Below are 20,004 nucleotides of genomic sequence, written 5' to 3'. Positions count from 1 at the left end.
TTTCTGGAGCAACGAGAACATTAATACTGTTGTCAGGACACATGAGACAGTGTAGCGGTGTGTGTATGAGCCACAGTCACAACAAAACTGAGCTGCCTGAGCAACAAACCAACATCTGAGTGATGCAGATTGATATGGTGCGTCATTTGTTGCACTCTTGGTTATTATGCAAGATAAAATTACCATTTTGTAGGTGTTGAGCAGAGAAAAAAAAAACTTTTTCTGCAGGGGTTTTATGTTTTGAGACATGATGATTATTTTGAACTCAGGCGGCTTCAAAATTGTGATCTTAAACTCTGTCCTTCACGACTGCAAAGTCAGTGTTTTAATCATTAATCTCAAAATGCGACTGATACGCAAATCTTTGTCCAAACTCAGTCAAACCTTATGTTTTTCTTAACTCACATTGCATCTCACAGACAAAATAGGTTAAATAAATTGCTTGTGTAACCTTATGCACAGTATATCCTAACATTCACATCTAAACCCAATTGAAATAAAGATTTGATTGCAACCATTTGTGAGATATTCACGGTTGAAGCTTAAAGAATATGTATTTAAGGCAGCCATGATTAGTGAGCCATTGTGTCTTGCATGCATTATTTAGAATACAGAGATGAACAGTGATGCACAACAGATAGATGTGCCCTGTGGGATGCATCTGCATATATAACCTTGTGCATATTTTACACAACACCTACATTAGTAAATCTCCCGTTGAAGCCTCCACTTCATATCAGCACAGCTAGGAGCCCTTAAATGTCGGATGAAATGTTGACTGGAAGAAATCCACCTGCAGAGTCTTAACCAGCTGCAGGATTAGACACTGCCTCCCTGATTTTGCCCCCATTAGAGCTTAAAGTCACCGTTAATACTTTCTCACAAACATGTCAGAGGGATTTTGGTATGCCTACCGACACAGGTGACAACCACGGTTCATTCAAAGGTTTTGCAAAAGGTGTGTGTCTTGTTCCATCGGATAAAGGGAAGTAAAGTTAACAGCATTTCAGAAAAAGACAGCATAGACAAATATTTTGGTGGAGATGATCTGCAGCTGCTTAAGAACCTGAAAGATGAACTCTGTTCTCTAAAGTTCATGCATAAAAGCAAAGTATAGAAGTTTTGGAGAGGTGTTAATTGTGCAAGTCTTAACATTTGGAGAATTCAGTAGTATTTTTATGAGCACTCTAATTTCTTAATAAAATTCCTTTTTTCTCTTGTTCAACTCTAAAGGAATGACTGAAATAAAAGTCACTTGTAAAACCTTTTCTGTCACTTGTAAGCTATATCACTAAGCACCAAGGCTCCTCAGGAACAGAGTTTTCACCCCTGCAGCACTAAAATAACATTTAGCCATGGATTCCTCCTTCATGCTGCCTAATTATTGTAGAAAAGAAACACATAGAGTGATAAAGGAGTGCCTGTGAACATACAACATGAAGTACAAGGTGATGGAAGATGAAAAGCCAGACATTTTAAGGAGTCAAAGGGAGGAGAGTCGTCATGAAGTTAGCACTGAAAAGCCAAGAGCTCCGAGAGAGAAAATGAGTTCACAATAACAGCAGTAATCCATCAGAAATCACCCAACAGTGGAACTCTCTTATTTGACGTCGAGACTTTAGTTCTGCACCGCATGGCCCACCAGTGACAACCTTTCAACCCTGCACTTTCTGCAACTAAGCGATAGGATGAGAGCGGAACGTATGGCGCTAATTGGCTTGCTTCCCTGTCGGATTTCTGCAGCGCGGCAAACGGAGAGCAGCAGCAGGAGGAGGAGGAGGAGGAGGGTGAAGGGTAGAGGAGATATACGCGACGCTGTATGTGGATTTGTAAACAGCATATCAGGATGCTAAGCTTTCATGTCCTGTAAACTGGTTAAGGGGTAGTGATAACGACGGCGCTACAATGATCCTCCGTGGGACAGATTGAGTGACGGGATGCGGGACGTGTCAGCGTCTCCACGGGGACAAACACCCAGCGATGTGTAAGCACAACAAACTGTGGAAAACATCCCTGACTGTCAGTTGGGAACAAAACGCATTTGATGGCATCCTTCACATTCTGTTAGAAGAACATCATAACATGCTAGAGTTAACACCATGATTAACTTCCTTGAGACAGAGAAATCCCACTTTGTCCAGAGAAGCAGATGGAAATACCATAAATTTCTATTTTTCAGTGGATGACCCGGTCAGCCAGTTTTTTCCCACAGTGATGTTGAGAGAAAACAGAAGAGCAGTCAGAGCTTCGGCGGCGGCGGCACGGCCCGAGGCGGCATTCTAGGCAAAGACTCGGACTCCGTCTGCTGAATGCAGACAAGACGAGCGGTCGGTCCCCGAGTCTTAAGGGCGCTGCCGTTTATCTCGGCTTGTTTGGGAATCAGGGAGACGAGCTTTGAGATGAGGAAGTGGAGAAGGCAGATATGATGCCGTCTCTGCCATGAAGAAAAAAGATCAAAACGTGCCTCGCAAAACTGCTCACACCTCCTGAAAAGTTTCCAAACCAGAAAATCATTTACAGGGATTTTATCTGGAGGACCAACACAAAATAAGGCATAAATAAGAAGTGCAAGAAGTCTTTTGCCGCCTCTAAACAGTTTTTCTGCCAGGATTCAACACTCATTCCCACAGCATAATGGAACCATAATGTTGCAATGAGAATCTTGTGTTCAGAGATAGTTTTAAATTAACTATCTCTATATATATATTTTAACATATATGTTTAAAATATTTATGTTAAGCATATATATTTTTTTCTTCCACATGGTTACAATTGAGTTTTTATGACAACCCACCCGAGCTGCGGATCTCTGCAGCTCCTCCAGAGTTACTAAAGGTGTCTTGGCTGCTTTTCTGATCGCAGAGGTACAATACTCTGACCCGTCTCTGTGTTCTTCTGTCTTCATGATGCTGGATTTATTCTGATTTTTAGTATTTCAAATTTATATTGATTTACAGTATTTGTGATTAATAATCTAAAGAGACAAAAAAAGCAGTTGTTTAATTTAATCAAAATGTAATAAAAACCAAACATTCAGACTTATTTTCATTCTTCTCTCCAATTTGTGTTGATCTACAACATAAAATCCTTACAAAACACAAAGTTTTTGATCCAGCCATGAAAACATTGAGACTTTTGCAGGACCCATTAGTATTAGCTGACTCTGTGAAATATGTGGCACCATTAACATATAATTTCAACATCAGATAATTCTGTCACTCATGCTCCTTCCCAGCCTTTTGTGATGTATGACCAAAAAAAAATCCAGATGAAAGCGCCCTCTGTTCAGCCTCATTCATCTCCCAGCAACGGCTAGATGATTGAGACGAGTCAGTCCGATTGAACACGACGGATGTAAAAGACGTTTGACTTTGTAAAGCCATCAACCATCACAACGCATCTTCCTCCGTTCCCTTTACCTGCATTCGGACACTTTGATTATGCAAGCAGGTGAAATCACGTGAAACGACGAAAAACAATTGAAGAAACTGCTACAAAAATAAGAAACTTCCAAAGGTCACCTCACACCCAGCCGTTTGCAACTCGCTCCTCAAATAATTGAGCGGCTAAACTAAATATTTGCAGCAGCTGAAAGGACAGGGCTGACTTCCAGTGTTTGCAGAGCAAGCTGGCGCTCCACACACTTTCATTGCTGAGGTAAATTGAGGTCATATGTGCATAATTTGCCCTTTCCCTAATGCTGCAATTGGAGTAAGAAACCATTTGAGAGCAGCAATCAGATTGCACAGAGTAATGCTCTGGCTAATTAAGTCATATTTCTAGTTCAATAACAATCTAGTTGGTGAGATAAAGGCCAGGCAGAGAGAGGGGAAACTGGAAGCTTGTACCACACTCTGCCTGTCGCTGAGTTAGAGAAGCAGTCTGGGCTTCACCATTCAGGCTGTTGTGATAAACTCAACTCAACTGATGCATTTTCATTGATAAACGTGAATGTATGCCACAAACATTGCGGTATGTATTCAGGGATTTCCAACCAAACACCATCTGTTCCTGCTAACAGCATCACCTTCCATATATTTGTCTGTTTCTGCCGCAGATAAACGACAGAAGGTTTGTTATAAGATGAACTATTTCAGACAGCAAAAAAACAAACAAACAAAAAACAGATAAAATATCAGGTAAGGCCAGACTCCTGCGAGTCCTTCATGTTGCCCTTCCTGTTCCCATTCCCGGCCTCGACGGGCAAACAGCTCCTCCATTACCGAACCCTGACACTGTGGCCGATTGGATTCTTATCAGCCATCTGTAGTCCAACGCTCAGGCCGCGCTATCTCTCGTCACGGCCTAATTGAATCCCGAGTGTTAGAAGTGTGGTGATACACTGACCGCAGCGTGTCACTGCCAACAGATAAGGGCTGCGGCTAGAGGATTGGATCACCACAAATCAGGATGGGGACAGGTTGATAAAGGGGTGACGAGCATTTTGGGGTTGGCACTGTCTCACTGTGACTTAATAATGGATCCTCTCTATTACTGAGGAGGTTGTGTTCATATCCAATCACCCAATATCCCATAATCCTGCTGTGTTCAGTGGGGTAATTTGCTGAAAGTTAACCAAGGAGAAAGTACACAAACAATGTGGAACTCCTTCGATTTACATTTCAAGGATTTCCTACCTTAGGAGGTTAAATCCTTTCTTCTTGGTCTTCTTCTCTGGCTCATCCACCGAGTCCTCTGTTTTCTTCTTTAGCTTGTTCTTCTTCTCCTTCCTTTTCCCCTTTGTTTTCTTCTTCTTCTTCCCCCCGTCATCCGCGTTCAGGTCCTGACGGGAGGAGGTGCTGGCGGGCGTCTCGTGGCCAGAGCTGTCGTCCGACACGTCGTCATCTGAGAGCAGCAAACAGACAGGGAGGTGAATCTGGTACAATAGTTGTAATTTTAGTCATGAGTGAGTGGAAATCTGTTGCTATTCTTAAAATAAATGGACCTTTTTATTGCATGAAACCATTATTGTACATATTTCAGTGGTTATGTAAATTTTTTAAGTCATGAGTAATTAATAATCTAGTCATTTAAAATAAGTAATCCACTACTTCCTGTTTCCCCTGGGTAAAAATATGATGTGATGCAGGATTGCTTCTATAAGCCATTCCTCAAAATGGGAAAGAAAAGAGAACATAGAATTCTGATAAAGTGGATATTTTCAAACGTTCATAAGTCAGGAATTTTCTACAGTAATGAAGCTACTTGCCTACAAACAAAAAAATCCAATGGCGGCACAATTAGTACCGATAACAATTCCATTAAAATAAAAGTTAAGGACGAATTTATTTCATTTAAACTTAATTAGTATTTCGGAGCTTCTACTAAGTCTTCATAATATGCCAGGAAGAAGCTTTTTCTTCCTTACCATCTCAAATGTAAAAACATGGAGGTTCTAAATTGTACTGGGACCGCGACTGGAGCCATACAGTTTGAGAACATGATTGATCATTTCGACTAAAAAACACTCCAGGTGTGTTTGGAAAGATGAACTTGTGGGAAAAACATCCCATGCTAACCACTAAGTACAGAGAAATGTTAAAGGAGATTAATTGCTCTCCTACTGGCAAAAAAGAGGTTTGTAAAATTGAGAGCAAGTGTACCAATAATTGCCACAGGTGTTAATTTCTTATTCCGCACTTCGTAAAAGTAATCAAGTTAAAGATTCAAACTTTTTTTTTTTCATGGTGAGATAATGCTACTGGAATAAAATGTTTTCAAAGGGTTTTTTACACACATTTACTATGGATATGCATGATTTAAAGCATCAGAAACAAGATTTTGTGAGGTTTGCGCAGGTGGGCAACTAATGATAGATCTGAACTGAATATTTCCAGTCAGTTTAAAAGTGCTCCATTTGAATCACTGAACAAAATTACACCAAGATCAGGTGTCTACACGGCGAGGTGGTGAAGCATTAAAAAAACGGTCCTCTAAGATATAAAGTCACTCTTTTCTAAATTGCTGAGTGGATAAAATCATGTAGCATTTCATTAAGGTACTTAGGCTAAGGAGTGTGTCCTCTCTTGGCAGGCCTCTGGCTCTTTGAGTGCCAGTGTGTTAAAAAGCTTCAGGGATGAGCATCAGAGCATGGTTGGTAATTTAAAGTAGATACAATGTCTCAAAAAAAAAAAAAGAAAGAAGTTTTTGTTGTAGCAGCAGAACCTTTCTGAGCAGCTCTTATTATCGTACAGTTTTTATTACCGTCTTCAGAGGGTCCGTCGTAGGATTTGTCGATAGCGATGCGGAAGCTCTGGTTGCACGCTCGACCCCGGACAACGTGCGGCCGCGGCCGGTGGAACGGGACCTGAGCCTGCCTTTGGCTCTGCTGCGCCTCGGACACGGCCGTCTGGAGACTCTCCAAGGAACTGGACTTCACCAGGCCGAGGGTGGGACCCAGCGCTCCTCCAAAATGGGACTCTTCGAAACAAAACAGACAACAATGCTTACTTTCATGGACATTTCCCAAATCTACCATCTACTGATTGAAAGAAGCAAAACTCCATTTGCTGCATGTTTACAACAAGGACACATAAAGACAGTTACAAAGTCAGTTTTCCATCATCATCATCATTTCTAGGATTAATGGACTGATGTCCCAACAACATCAAGAAAGATTTATCTATGTGGTTATCTTTAGTCAAAAAGAAAAAAAAAAAGTCAGACGGCTTCAATTGGTCCAGAATGTGAGTTCTCAATTCAGCTTCTATGCACCACAAATCTGGAACAAACATCCAGAAAACGACAAAACAGCCAAAACACCGAGTTTCTTTAAATCAATGTTAAATACCCACCTGCTTGGAGTTGCTTTTGATCAGTAATAAGTGGAACATTAATCAACATATTTGATGTATATTTGCTTGATGGTTTTCATGAAGGCATTGCTAAATGTTATATTTGTTTTGGTTCGATGTTTTCATAATTTACGCACTTTGAACTGCCTTGTTGCTGGAATACTCTATACAAATAAACCTGACTTGCCTTGAAATGGATGTATAATCACATGCAGTCCTCTGAGAGGGAAGCAAATATTCAAATTTCGGTGGCTGCAAATGTAATTTTTAGTGGGCTAATGCAATTATGATGATCCCCTCCATAACTCTGGATGAACTTAAATAAAGATATTGTAAATATTCAGATATAAATAAGCTGTATTGAAGCATTTAATGGTACCGGGAATCCCCCAAGGCCAATGTCCTTTAATGTTTTACCCAATTCCCACAACTAAAGCAAAAGATGACTTGAATGAAGAGATGGAGAAAAGCCTGGCTGATGGATGGGGGAGGAAGTTTTAGTCTGAATTAGTAATGCAGCCTCGACTAAAATGAGATGGAATAATCTTATTGGGATCACAAGCTTTTAGCAAAATCTAGCCAACTGCTTACAAAACATTACATTTGTACACATCTCCCAGAGTTATATTTCCTTATTTAATTAAAGGGCATGTGCATTAAACCCTCTAAAAATGAATGCTGCCTACAATTCAATTTGGAGAAAGTTTAGTTTCCATAAGAACAGTGGAGAATATATTTCAGCGGGAGTGGAAAAGGGTACTTTAATAATTCAGTATACCAAGTGTAATTAATCTCTCAGACACGCTGAGGTTACACTCATGGTTTAAAGGCTATATTTCAGACACAAATATAATCAAGACCAAATGCTCTTATTGCAATATTTGAAATCATGCCCAAAACACAACATAATATTATGCAATTAGATTTTCTCATATTGCAGTAACTGTTCAGCACCAAAGTAGAATATTAATGAGGTGGAGTAAAAGTATTGTTTTTTAATTCTTGAATCATCAAGGACTTAATATGAGAAACGGAGGCCTTTTTTATTTTTCTAAACACATATTTGCTACATCAGCAGCCTTCTGCCTTTATTCTAGCTAAATATTTGATAACTTTACATCACAAATTTAATGTAAATTAAAAGTGGATTAAATTTGGATTAAAAAGGTGGAAATTAAAAGTAAAAATTAACAATATATCTATATAACTAAGAAAATTGTATGGATGAGAGAAAATCCCCAATAGATTCAAACTTCTGCATTAAACTGATTAATTTTAACATTTATTCACGTTATTTGGTCTAAATTTTGATGGAATAAACTCAATAATTGAGCTTATTTGTGCAACAAATAAATAAATAAAAGAATTTCAACTTGATTTAAGTTTAAGTTTCTTTTATGATGAAGTAAAAAAAGAAAAAAAAAAATCAGACCTGACAGGAAAAGGCATTAAGTGGGAATGAAACATAACCAAAGAATTCAAATGTCTCTCCATAAAATAGAATATCATCAAAATTTAAATTTATTTCCACAATTTAGTTGTAAAAGAAAAACTAATTTCCTTTAAAATCCCATCACGCTTATGGGTTTTTTTTCCACTGCATATTTTCCTTCCACTTAACTTTCTTTTAATACACTCGAATATAGAACTTCATCACACTTTGTATGTTTTTGGGCTTACCCTCCTTACAGAGGGCATCATGGTTGTGTAGGCCACAAGATATACTTTCTTTGTTCCATGCAATATTCTAGTTTTCTAAGTTTCCCTGAAGTAAATGAACTTTTTGATTACATTTTACTTTACTGAGAGGTAACTGGAGGGAAATGAACTGCACTATAACTAAACTCAGGTGTGGCCTCCATGAAGGCGGATTCAGTCGGTAGACGAGTCACCCGGATACAAAGAAAGGAGATAACAGAGAAAAGAAAATAAATGTCAAGAAGAAGATGCTGCTGTCAAAGAGGCATTCTGACATTCATGCTCTGGCAGAAATTGAAGGACAGCTGGGTAAGAAGGAACCCCTCCAACAAAGAGAAGCAACAAATTCATCTCAGCTGTACAGAACGGGAGCATCTTTTTTTGCTCTCTTCAATAGGAAAGACTTCTTTGGATCATGGCACTCACTTTTAAAGCCTTTTTTGTCGTTTTAGATGCTTCTAAATCTTCGAAGTCGAGCCAAAAAAGGGGGGGAAGTGAAACTGAAGCGGCGATGGAGTCAAAGAAGGAGGCAAAGTAAGCGAAGCGTTGCTGCCTTTTAAGTCCCAAATTGACTTTCTGAGAGGAAGTGGGATTTATGGGGAATAAGGGGTTATAAATAGAGAGGCGGGAGCGCTCAGGAATAAAACGCTCAATTTGAGAGACAGGATTTGTGTCACAAATGTAATTACGGCTGTCCAGCTCACAGCCTGATAGAATTAAGCTCCTTGCCAGTGCACTGCGCCACTATAAGGGGAAGCTGTGTGTGTCTGAGCATGTGGGCGGGTGTGTATTTATTACCAAAATGTGAGAATTTTCATCCAAGTCAGTGGGTTGGGGGGCAAAATATTCACAACACTGCTTCTATGAGATAGTGGTGTGTGTCCTTGACCGCCTTAGATGAAATAGAAGAAATATGAGAGCAATTCACTTTCACTGGAGCGTGTTTGCGCGGCACTCATTCCATGCATGTCAGGCGGCTGCGGCTGGAGGTAAATGAATAATGAGGGTTTAATAGGACGGATGGGACGAGAGGAGAGAGAGGTGGCTATCACCGCCAGCTCGATCCAATGGAGGGTGAAATCGGCGTTTATCACATATCGCCGGCCGCCGTGCCAGCAGATGCTCTCTCGGATCTGTTCGCATCACGTCTGCCTGATTGCCGCCGGTTCAAGCGGGTGCACATATCAGACAAACAACTTAACAGCCAAATCATAACCAAAAAACCTCCCAAAAAACGAGAAAAGAAGTCGGGCTGATGGGCGTTGCCCTTCACCTTCCTCTTTCTCTCTCTGCATCGATGAAGTCTCCAACTAAACTACTCTGGGATTTGGAGTTGTGTTTTATGTATTATTTAAACTTTTAAGATGCTAATCACCTACTTGTGTTGTAAAAACAATACCTTGTTTCTACAGTTATACATCATAGCAACTATCTGAAAGTTTAAAAAAATGTTTCCAGTCTTTGCTGACAAGAAGGACAGCAAGTGTGGTCTTTAGCAAGTGCTTTACATGTGATTTGCATTTGTTCAGAGTAACAAGTGATTATTTCAGCCGCTGTTGCTTTTTATTCATCATTGACCTTTGACATCAACCACATTACTAGAACATTACTAGCTTGCACCAACAACCATTTGCAGTCTGAAGCTCAGTTTAAACATCATCTTTCATCACGTTTAGTTGCCTAAATGTAAAAAAAAAAGCTGATTCTCCAGCAGTTGAACAATCCTGATTAATAAAGTGGCCAGTGAGAATATACAGTACGTAATATTTTTAGTTGAATGCCCAATTCACGACCTTACATTGTCTCCACTACTAGATGTTCTCTTGAGATTAGCAGCTAGCTTTCTGGAAGAACTTTTGAAACAACCTTACAGTATATCACAATAAAAGCAATCGCAACAACCTATAGTAAAAATAGGTTAAAAAAAAAAGCTACTCAGCTCGCAGTCTGTAAACCCACACAAGTGAACGTCCACCTGAACATATTCCCAACTCGCACGCATCACATAGTGATAGGTGTGACTTCTCTGGAGGTTGGATGCTGTCATGCTTGTATTAGCAGACAGAAGTGAAGTCTTTGCCTAGAGTGTAGCCGCAGGGTCTTTCTTCACTGAGAGGGACTGAAAGGACTAATGCAACACCATCATGCTGCTTTGTTCAAGAAAAATATCCTCTTTTAAAAGAGACTGACACACCTGTAGAACAATATATGCTGGTACAACTTCCTCTGAAGTCATGAACCACTCAGGTCCAACTGGTTGTAATAAGATGCCTAGGTAGGAATACAAAAAGGGACATCCTGGTTTATTTCTAAAGTACAACAAAGGACATTAAAAAAATCCTCTGTACTAAATAAGCTCCTAAAAGGAGGTACCAAAATACACACAAAAAAAACATTGCGCTTCATAAAACAGGTGGCATCATGAGGAAAGAACATTATCCTCCAGCCAAGAAGTGAACAAAGGTGTCTTCCAGATGGACAATGACCTTAAAGACAGAGTCAAAGTGATTACAAAGTGGTTCAAGAACAAAAAAAGGTCAACATTTTAGAGCTAACATTACAAAGTTCTGATCGAGACAATTTGGCGGCACAACTAAAATGTTGTGTGCGAGCGAGATGGCCTATAAACCCTCCTAAGTTCTGGTAAAACAAATGAACCAAAACTCCAGCAAACTATTCTAAGATGTGGAAGGAAAACCTGTTTGAGCCAATTTGTTCAGTTCAAAAAGAAAATTCTACCACATAAGAAAATGTATGAAAATATTTAAATTAAAAGATAATAACCTGCCTAAAAACTCCCTACTATCCAAATAGAAACTAGTCTTTAAATTTTCTTCTTTGACCAAATTATTTGGTAAAACAAAAAAAAACAAGGTAAAAATAATAATAATAATAATAATCTTGAAATCATGCCTGAATTAAATAACTAAATACAATTGTCATGGTACTTCAAGTACTATTAAAACACTCTTATATCAAGTTAGAGCCAAGAAATATACACAGACTCCCTTCCCAGAGTCCCAACAGCATCTTAATACACATTTCTGATGGATTACAATGGCTGTGTAGCAAACCACAGAAAGGTTGCCACAGTTACAAATAAAAGTGTCCCCTCCATTAAAACTAGGGGAGGTTGCTGAGTGTGTTACAGGGGCTTCACACCAGCTTACCTACAGGAGGCTGCATCCAACAATAGGGGCTGTAGCTCTTTAAAATAGATGCAGGAAGCCGACACATGTCCCTAGCATGCTTACAGAAGTACACACACTTTTCAATCTCACACCTAATCTCAAATTCAGCCAATAAAACGTGAAGTCGATGTTCAGGAAAGCGGTAAAACACACCCCGACCGGGATGTCGTTGAAAGCAACATACTGATAAAAACCCCTGCAAATAAATGCATGGTTCAAGCGTTTATTTCATTTCCAACCTAATAAACGGTTTATTTGAAATAAAATTGTCCACACATAAAGAATTATGTATGGATATATTTTTTGGACTTTCAAAAAAATAAGGTCATAAAACATGCAGGCACACATTCAAACAAGCAAACTACTCCTACAAGGGACTATTTTTAAACATATTATGCCTAAATTGATCATGCTATTATATATAAAAGCTTTTTTATCACTTTGACTGACAGTAAGAAAAATCCAAGATATCACCTGCCATATCACTTAAATGTTGAGGCGCAGCAAATCTCATCTAATCACCCGACAAACCCGACTTCAAATCAAATTGCTTTATACAGCCGTACAGCTAGTAAAGGCAAATCTAATTCATGTTATGGCCAATCAAAACTCTCCTCCACTTAAAGGCCAGTTCAATCATTAAGCTTCCTACCGTCACTCTGTGAATGCACTCCGCTACATCAGAGGCAGATGCAGGAGCTGGATGTAGGCGAGCTTCGGCAGTAATTGTGTTTAGCTGTTTAGATGTACGAGGGAATGTGAACATATGGGCTGTATGTATTCAGCTTCGACCCAGATGAATAGCTCTAATAACTGGAGGGGACTTTAAAGGCCATTTCATAATTACTGTGTACCTTTGGTGGGTTTTACAGCATGGTTGAGGGGTGGGCTGAAGTATGCAGAGGGTGGCATGTGCCATTTGTTGATGCTGGTGGAAAATACATGGTGCACAAAGGAGAAGTGAAGTGTGCAGCACAGATTAATGCAATGCAGGAGCCAACATGGACTACATCAAAACACTGAAACAGGAAAAGCTACAATTATTTAGGCAAAGGACTTAATAACCAGTGAAGATTTCTCTACCTGTGAGAAATCTTCACTGGTAAATTTCTGACAGTTGAATTCAAGCGATATTAATATTGCTTGAAAGTTACAATAAAGGTGGATAAAACAATGTTTGGACAAAGTGCTGGATGTCTGCATCAATAGATGGACCAAACGAATGGAAGGACAGACTTATAAACAGAGGGGACGGGCAAATTGACTGATGGATGGACAAACAGAGGGACAGATGGACAAACAAACGGGTGAAGGGGTGGATGGATATCTGCACCGATGGACAGGACAAAAAAAGTCTTTAAAAGTTCCATCTTGATTTAAAGATGGAACTTTAAATCAATACAACCACATGAGAGGCAAAGACGGGACATGACAGCAGGTAAATAGTAAATATTCTAATTGGTGATCACAGAGTCAGTGCTAAAATTTTGCTGAATTCTTACTTGATCCAGAAACAGAACAATATTACCTTATGTTTCTGCTGGCTATTCATTGGATTTTTGTTTTAAAAAATACAGGAAAACACACAGAAGTGCAGAAACAACCAGCATGCATGAGGCTGTGTGCAAATCGGGAGCATCAGTGGGCGAGGAGGTGGGCGTTTCAGATGGAAGAGCCCCCAGGTGTGTTGTAAGAGGGCTAGCTTGCTGCCTGCTGAGATGTTAGATCCTGAGGAAGAGAACCAGAGGGGAGAACGAAGGAAGAGCTGTTCACAGGGCTCACTACACACACACACATATAAAAATGTTGGGAAATGCTGCGCTGGGTATGACTCGGTGGAGGAAACTCCCAGACTGGAGCATGTTCGCCATAATCACATAAGACTGGAACAGATACCGCTGCAACAGAGAAGGAGGAAGATGGAGGGGGGTTCTCGGGTTTTGGGGGGTGGGGTCCTAAAAAAAGAATCAGTGTGCCTGGAGAAAAGGAACCAAAGCGAGAATAAAGAGAATTGGATGTAGAACAGAGAGGAAGATAAAACGGGAGACAGATGAATGGTGTTTGGGGATTGAGACGGAGGGAAACCAGTGGGAAGATGTGAAAAAACACTGAAAGCAGAGAGAGAGAAATTAAGCTCAAAGCTCTATTGACGACAGCTGAAGAAAGCGATGGAGAGAACGGTAAAATGAGAGGAAAGAGAGGGAGAGTTGGAGGAGCGAAGCGCACCTCAGAGCAGGTTGAGCCCAAGAGGAGAAAAAAGGTTTTAGCCAGATTAAAGGAGCCAGGCGGGCCTCTTAAGACCAGCCGCCTAATGAAATATGTCAAAGCCCATAAAGAAACACTGGGGCCATTTAGGAAGGCGGGCGGTGGCGGCTGCGTCGGGCGGGGTGCGGCGCACCAAGCCTGGCAAATATGCCGCATCGGCAAAAAATGAAAACCATAGCAAGAGTCTGTCAATACGCATTAGCAAGACGTCGACTGGAGAGGAGATGAAGAAAGGAAGGAATGGATCACTTTCTTTATCATGGACCTTCAGCTATGCTGGGATAATCATAACAAAGAGAAGAGAGAGAAAGAGATGGTAGGAGGAGTGGGAGCCACTTGTGGGAATGCTGAGTATAGAGAAATCCAGGTCGGCATGGGGCCATTTCCTACAGGAACTTTAATGATCGACTACTGAGAGACAAGACAGAAGAGGACCGATCCATCCATTTATCCATCCACTCATTTGTTCGTCAATCCATTTGTGGATAAATCCATGTCTCAGTGTCCATTTTTCCTCCACCAATTCCTGTAGTTAGTTAAACAGCTCATATTAAATTAGAATATCATCAAAAAGATGACCTAGTTTAATAATTTATTGTTATTTTTAATCCTAAAAATGTTCTTATGGTGTAAACAATCATTAGAAATGAAAAAAAGCCTTGTTTTTCTGAGAATGATATATCAATAGAAGGTTTAGTGGAAGGAAAACGTGTTGCATAAGTGTCAGGGTGTTACAATAAATGAATAAAAGCCCACAGAGCCAAGAATACAGTTGAGTTGAAGCAATGTGGACTTCATTAGCACCTCAGCTGATCATCTCCATGCTACGCTGCACTGATGCAGTAATTCATGCAAAATGAAATCCAACTAAATGGTGATATAACACACAGTACATTACCAACATTTCTGTAATAAAAGCTCACTTTTTAAATTAGCCTTGTATGACATTCTACAATATATGATATTGTGTTTTATTTTTCCTTTTCTGTAAGCCAAGAAATCAACTGAAAAATATTTAAAAATATTTATCAGCATGTGAATTTCACTTTTATGAAACAAATTACTGAAATAAATCATCTTAACAGTTTTAAGTGTTGCTTTACAGATAATGTTGCTTTTATCTCATTCAGTTTAAGCATCAATGCATTGGAGATGTTTTTTAAAATGTCTGTTTTGTTATTTTTAGGCTCCATTTAAAAAAATCAACAAGTGCTCTCCACCCTCCTTGGTGCTACTTTTATCCGATTTCTGAATTTTGCTCTCTTCAGAGCTCAAGTCAGTGTGTTGCCACGCCGACGCCTTGCTTGAGCTTTTCTGTTCCTGCAGTCAGACATGTGAAGGCACTATTAGCGAATAAAACATGGGCTGCACTTTGATCCGCCACTCTTCACTCTGAGCAGCGCTTTTGTGCTGGTTTACCTTAAAGTAGACACTTCTCAAATAAAAATAAGGCAGAACCGAGTGCGAACAAATAACTGCAGCCGAAGCAATTGTGATGTAACACGGCCGCTGTCAGCTGGGCGAGGATGGAATGCTGCGGGCTTCCTGACCCGGACGGCTGGAAAGCAGCAAGAGCTCGCACACTAAGTGCTTCACAATTCAACTGTGTCAGCTGGAGCAGCGGCGGAGGAAGGAGAGAGCCACAAGAAAGAGGAAGGATAAAGGGAATGTTTGTTTAGAAACCACTCACCATTTCTCTGCCCCACCAGCGATCTAACGTTGCTCTCGTCGGCCACTAGGACAAAAAGAAAACACACCTTTATCATACAGGGAATATATTCTGCAACACAAAGCGGCACTCGGGCCGTTCCTGGGCTTTGTGTCTCTCCACAATTGGCTTTTACTGGTTCATAATGCTGGAAAAGAATCCCTGCATAACTCGGCGCACGAGCGACGGCGCACGCTGCGAAGAGGAAATGAAAAAGAAGCAAAATATACGAAAAGCAAGGAGGAAAAACGAGAGCAGATAAAGATGAGACAATGAGAGAAATGATAAAAAGGGAGATGGAAAAAGGAGCCGTCGCCCCCACCTGCTACAAGGCTTAGGTGGGCCCTGGGATACGATAATAGGTTTTCATTAGGCAGCTATTTCTCTTAAATAATTCTTTTCATTTTTTATGAAGGCCAATTTTCCCAGCGGACAGATGAGGGAGGCGGGAGGGATGGGAGGAGGACAATATTAGAGAGATGGAGAAATGAGAGGGGTAGAGATTTGGTGGGACCCAAACAAAACAACAGAACAGAGGACATTTAAAACACCTGTATGATGCAAGACAACAACAACAAAAAAAAATTTCCTGTGTGCTGTGAGTATCAGATAAAATAAAATTAAATAGTTTCAAAGTTTTGGAGAGGAAAAAAAGTCTTCCAGGCTGCATGACCCTGTCAGATAATAAAACAAACTTCATTTTCTGAGGAGAAGATAAAAGTCTGCATGGCCAGCAGCCAACTTGGGTCCTCCTGCTGTAGTGGGAGGGTACAATATAAAATCCCTCCTTTAACCTCCAGTCAGCTGCTTTATATTAAACAGAATAGTCAAACTGGATTAAGCTGGTGTTTCTGCATTGAGGGATGTAGGTAGAAATAAATCATAAACTCTGCTTAGAGCAGATTCACTCATCTTTTTTTCAGGCAAACAATGTGTGTCAACCATTTAGACCTCGATTCTAACATGTAGATTTTAGTCAATTGAATGATTTCAAAACAAAATAGTTTTTTTCATAATATTGGCCAATTAAAACTAAAAGCAAGTGAGTTTCATTCAATAGCTTCTCAAGATAAAATCATGAGTCATTGCTCTCTCTGTGCACTTCAAACGTCCTATCGCGAATCCAGAAAGCATTTTCCTAAAGCTTTATGGGGCTAAAATGCATTATGAGGGAATAAAAAAGACGAGTTTTCCATTAGATGTTCTTTAAAAGTTATGCTTTACCTTTTACAATTACGAGCTAAAGACTCTACTCAGTGCAGAGGAAAGAGCTAAGCTTTACTGGATCTAATCTGTGGTGTTTAGCACAGAGAGTTGGAGTCAGCAAAGCCTCTGAGTCAACAGTCGTCATCGCCGAGGCATCCAGGGTCAATAAAAGCTGCTCACCTCCTCGTGTCAAGTGGTGTTTAATAAAAAAGCTAACCTGCTGCACGGCAAGACTGGAGCTGAGGTACACGCGACCGTAAGGACTGACATGTGGGAACCTCTTCTGAGGAGAAAAACGCATTTGTCTCCTTAAATAAAACCCGTCCAAGCAGGGTCAGCGACGCCTGTACACACACATGCACACGCACACAAAGCCCGGCTAACCACTTTTTTTCATCTCCGAGTACTTTAGAAAAGAAAAAGATGAATAGAAGGGAACTGATAACAGAAAAAAAGGGATTGAAATGGAGGACGGCCAGAGATGGAGATAGAAGCCGTAGAGGGGTGACGGATAGTGGAGTGGGTCCTCAGTGGGATAAAGCGGAGCGTGTGCGAGCGTGTGTGTTTGTGTGCAGACCACCCTTGTCCATAATGAAAGCCAATCAGCTTGGGTGGCAGAGGGGTGTGCTGCAGGAAGAAAGCCAATCCACTGAACCTAATGAACCGGGATTGGAAATCAGACCGAGGCAGAGAAGAAAGAAATAGATAGGGGAGAGCGAGAGAAATGAAGTCATCTGCTGAAAGAAAAGGAGAGATAAACAGAGATGAAGAGGGAGGCAAAACAAAAAAATATCAGAGAGCAGGAATAAAGAAAAACAAGAAATGTGAAAGAGAAGAAAAGAAAGATGGAGGATAAATGACAGTAGGAGAAACGGAAGGGTCAGCTTGGGTTAATACAAGGAAATCAGCGGTGTCATTCTCAACTTACACACACACACGCTGCAAAAATGATTAGAAACCTCGTCCGGTTCATTCACAGGCGACACACACATTACTTTGAGCACACATGCTCTCCCAGTTTTGTCGGAAAGCCCCCCGGGCTTAAGAGTTCAGGAGGTCAAATCCCCGCCAGGCTGGGGGATAATGGGAGCAGAGCACATATCACAACAAAGCAATGTGCTGATAAGAAGCATGTGATCGCCATTTGGAGTCCGGCTCGAAGATGAAACCAGTATGTCTGGCTGGGTCGTGATGAGCGGAGGCAACAGTATCAGTGGGAAGTGATGGGGAGCTCACCCAGGTCCATGCTCTTGGAGGTTCTGTTGCGAGGAACGTTGTCCTTTTCCTTGATGAACTGGCTGCTTGGGTAGAACGCTGCGGGCATGCTGGGCTCCTCTCTGCAAAACCAGTCACAGCATCCCATTAGTTCACTGCTCAATTCTGATTTTTTTATTTGTCGTTCATACTACTAAATAACCCCAAACGTAATCAGACTTTTGTGTGAACGCTTTATGTAGAAGAAGAACGTTGATGTCACACAGCAGTGCTCCGTTTGCGGAAGTGATGATGGATGGAGTCATTTATGGATTGACTTTAAAGTTTATTCAGCAGCGGGAGCCGATGGTATCATCACAAGATCAGAACAAGACATAGGACGCTGATAAAAAAGGAAAGAAAAAAAAAGCACAACTAACAACAACGCCCTTTTGTGGAGCATTGACTTCTCTGTTTCTAGTCAGAGCCGATTGTGATGTGATGCGCTTCAGTGACACAGACTTCATTCATAAGTTCATAATTATAATTTTCAGCCATTGTTTACGTCTGGTCTGGCTTCTGCCAGCGCAGAATTATGATGCATGTCTCTCATCAATGACATAAAAGACAGATAAAATGCGACAAGAGCACCCAGACTGAAAACAATCGGATAATACGATCTAAACCACATCTAAAAGTGGCTCAGAATGTATTTTTTGGGGGGTGAAAAGATCAGAATTGGGCCGTGAAAAAGCCGGATATAGGTCGCATATGGGCAAAAGAAGCGGATTTGGGTCACTTTTCCCTGCTGTGTGAACATAGCCCAATTCAGAAAGAACAAATGATTCCACTGCTGAAATCCAGTTTTAACTTCTGCTGTCACCAACCACACACAAACACTTAAAAAAATGTAATTGTCGCAAAAAAAATTGACCATCATGACCTGCTATATGAATGCAGCCTTTGACAACAACTAGGATACTTTTACATTGTTTTTTTCTTCCGACTCAAGACATATTCCTGCTTCTGTATAGCTACATATGTAACACATATACATAGCTATCAATATTTAACTTTATGACTCTTCCAAAAAACACAAGGGAACCAATCATCTGCCTGCACATTAAGTCATGATAGAATCATGTATTTATGAATGCTGTAATAGCTGGAATAATGACATACGTTTTGTTGTTGATGCAGATTGGTGTGTACACATTTTTTAATCAACAGTTTGACAGTTTTGCAGAATCAGATGTTAGTTTTCAGTTCTTTAGCGGAAATTTTTAAGTGAAAAATACAATATTTTGTCAAAAATTTCCTGCAGGACGGATGAGGTGTTCTTGAAATTTGTGAAACTCCGACTTCCAGACTAGAAGCCGTGTGTTTCCCCATGTGAAATGAGGAGGCTACCTGTGGTAGGGTGGAGGTCGGGACAGGTCTCTGCTCATCTCCTCCACAGAACTAGGGGAGGGCGGCGGGGGGAAGCCCTGCTCGTCATCGTCGATGCTGTAGTGAGCGTAGTTGCCGTTGGCGGCGGTTGGAGCTGAAAACAGAGCATCGGGATGCAAATCAAAGCTGTTGTCTGAGCAAACCAAAACAAGCTGTTAACTGTTTATTTTGTGTACTTTTCATCTATTTTTGGCATTTCTCTTTATTGCTTTCCTGCTATATCAAAGGTAAAGCTGCTTGAATTACCTCTAACATCAGGCTGGAAGGCAATAAAAGCTTAATGCGCACTCAATTGTTGCTTCTACCATTACATATTGTATAGACCATTATGTGCACCTTTATCGCATAATGAAAGAGCTTTGCATTAAAGGAAAATAAAAGCTCCCATGTACTCCTGAAGCACACATGCAATAACCCTGTAAGCCTTTTCCCTGCTCTAATGCTTCAGTGTGGAGAAGAGAAAGAGAAAAAGAACGAATTCAAACCAGTTTGTTAGTCC

The 20,004-nt window shown here is 40.5% G+C and overlaps 1 protein-coding gene across 2 annotated transcripts in view; it reads right to left on the bottom strand.

Annotated features, from left to right (window-relative positions):
• Positions 1-20,004, bottom strand: part of pard3ba (par-3 family cell polarity regulator beta a) — a 133,467-nt gene that overhangs the window by 48,167 nt on the left and 65,296 nt on the right. For both annotated transcript variants that reach the window (XM_028007345.1, XM_028007346.1), the window contains exons 15-19: positions 19,467-19,599; positions 18,099-18,199; positions 15,639-15,683; positions 6,205-6,420; positions 4,638-4,845 (exon numbers count right to left, since the gene is read on the bottom strand). In XM_028007345.1, coding sequence (XP_027863146.1) covers positions 4,638-4,845; positions 6,205-6,420; positions 15,639-15,683; positions 18,099-18,199; positions 19,467-19,599 — 703 coding nt within the window. The remainder of the gene's footprint in view (positions 1-4,637; positions 4,846-6,204; positions 6,421-15,638; positions 15,684-18,098; positions 18,200-19,466; positions 19,600-20,004) is intronic.

Source organism: Xiphophorus couchianus, chromosome 22, assembly GCF_001444195.1.
Source record: "Xiphophorus couchianus chromosome 22, X_couchianus-1.0, whole genome shotgun sequence".
In the NCBI taxonomy this organism is placed as follows: Eukaryota; Metazoa; Chordata; class Actinopteri; order Cyprinodontiformes; family Poeciliidae; genus Xiphophorus; species Xiphophorus couchianus.
This window is presented reverse-complemented; position numbering and strand designations above follow the sequence as displayed.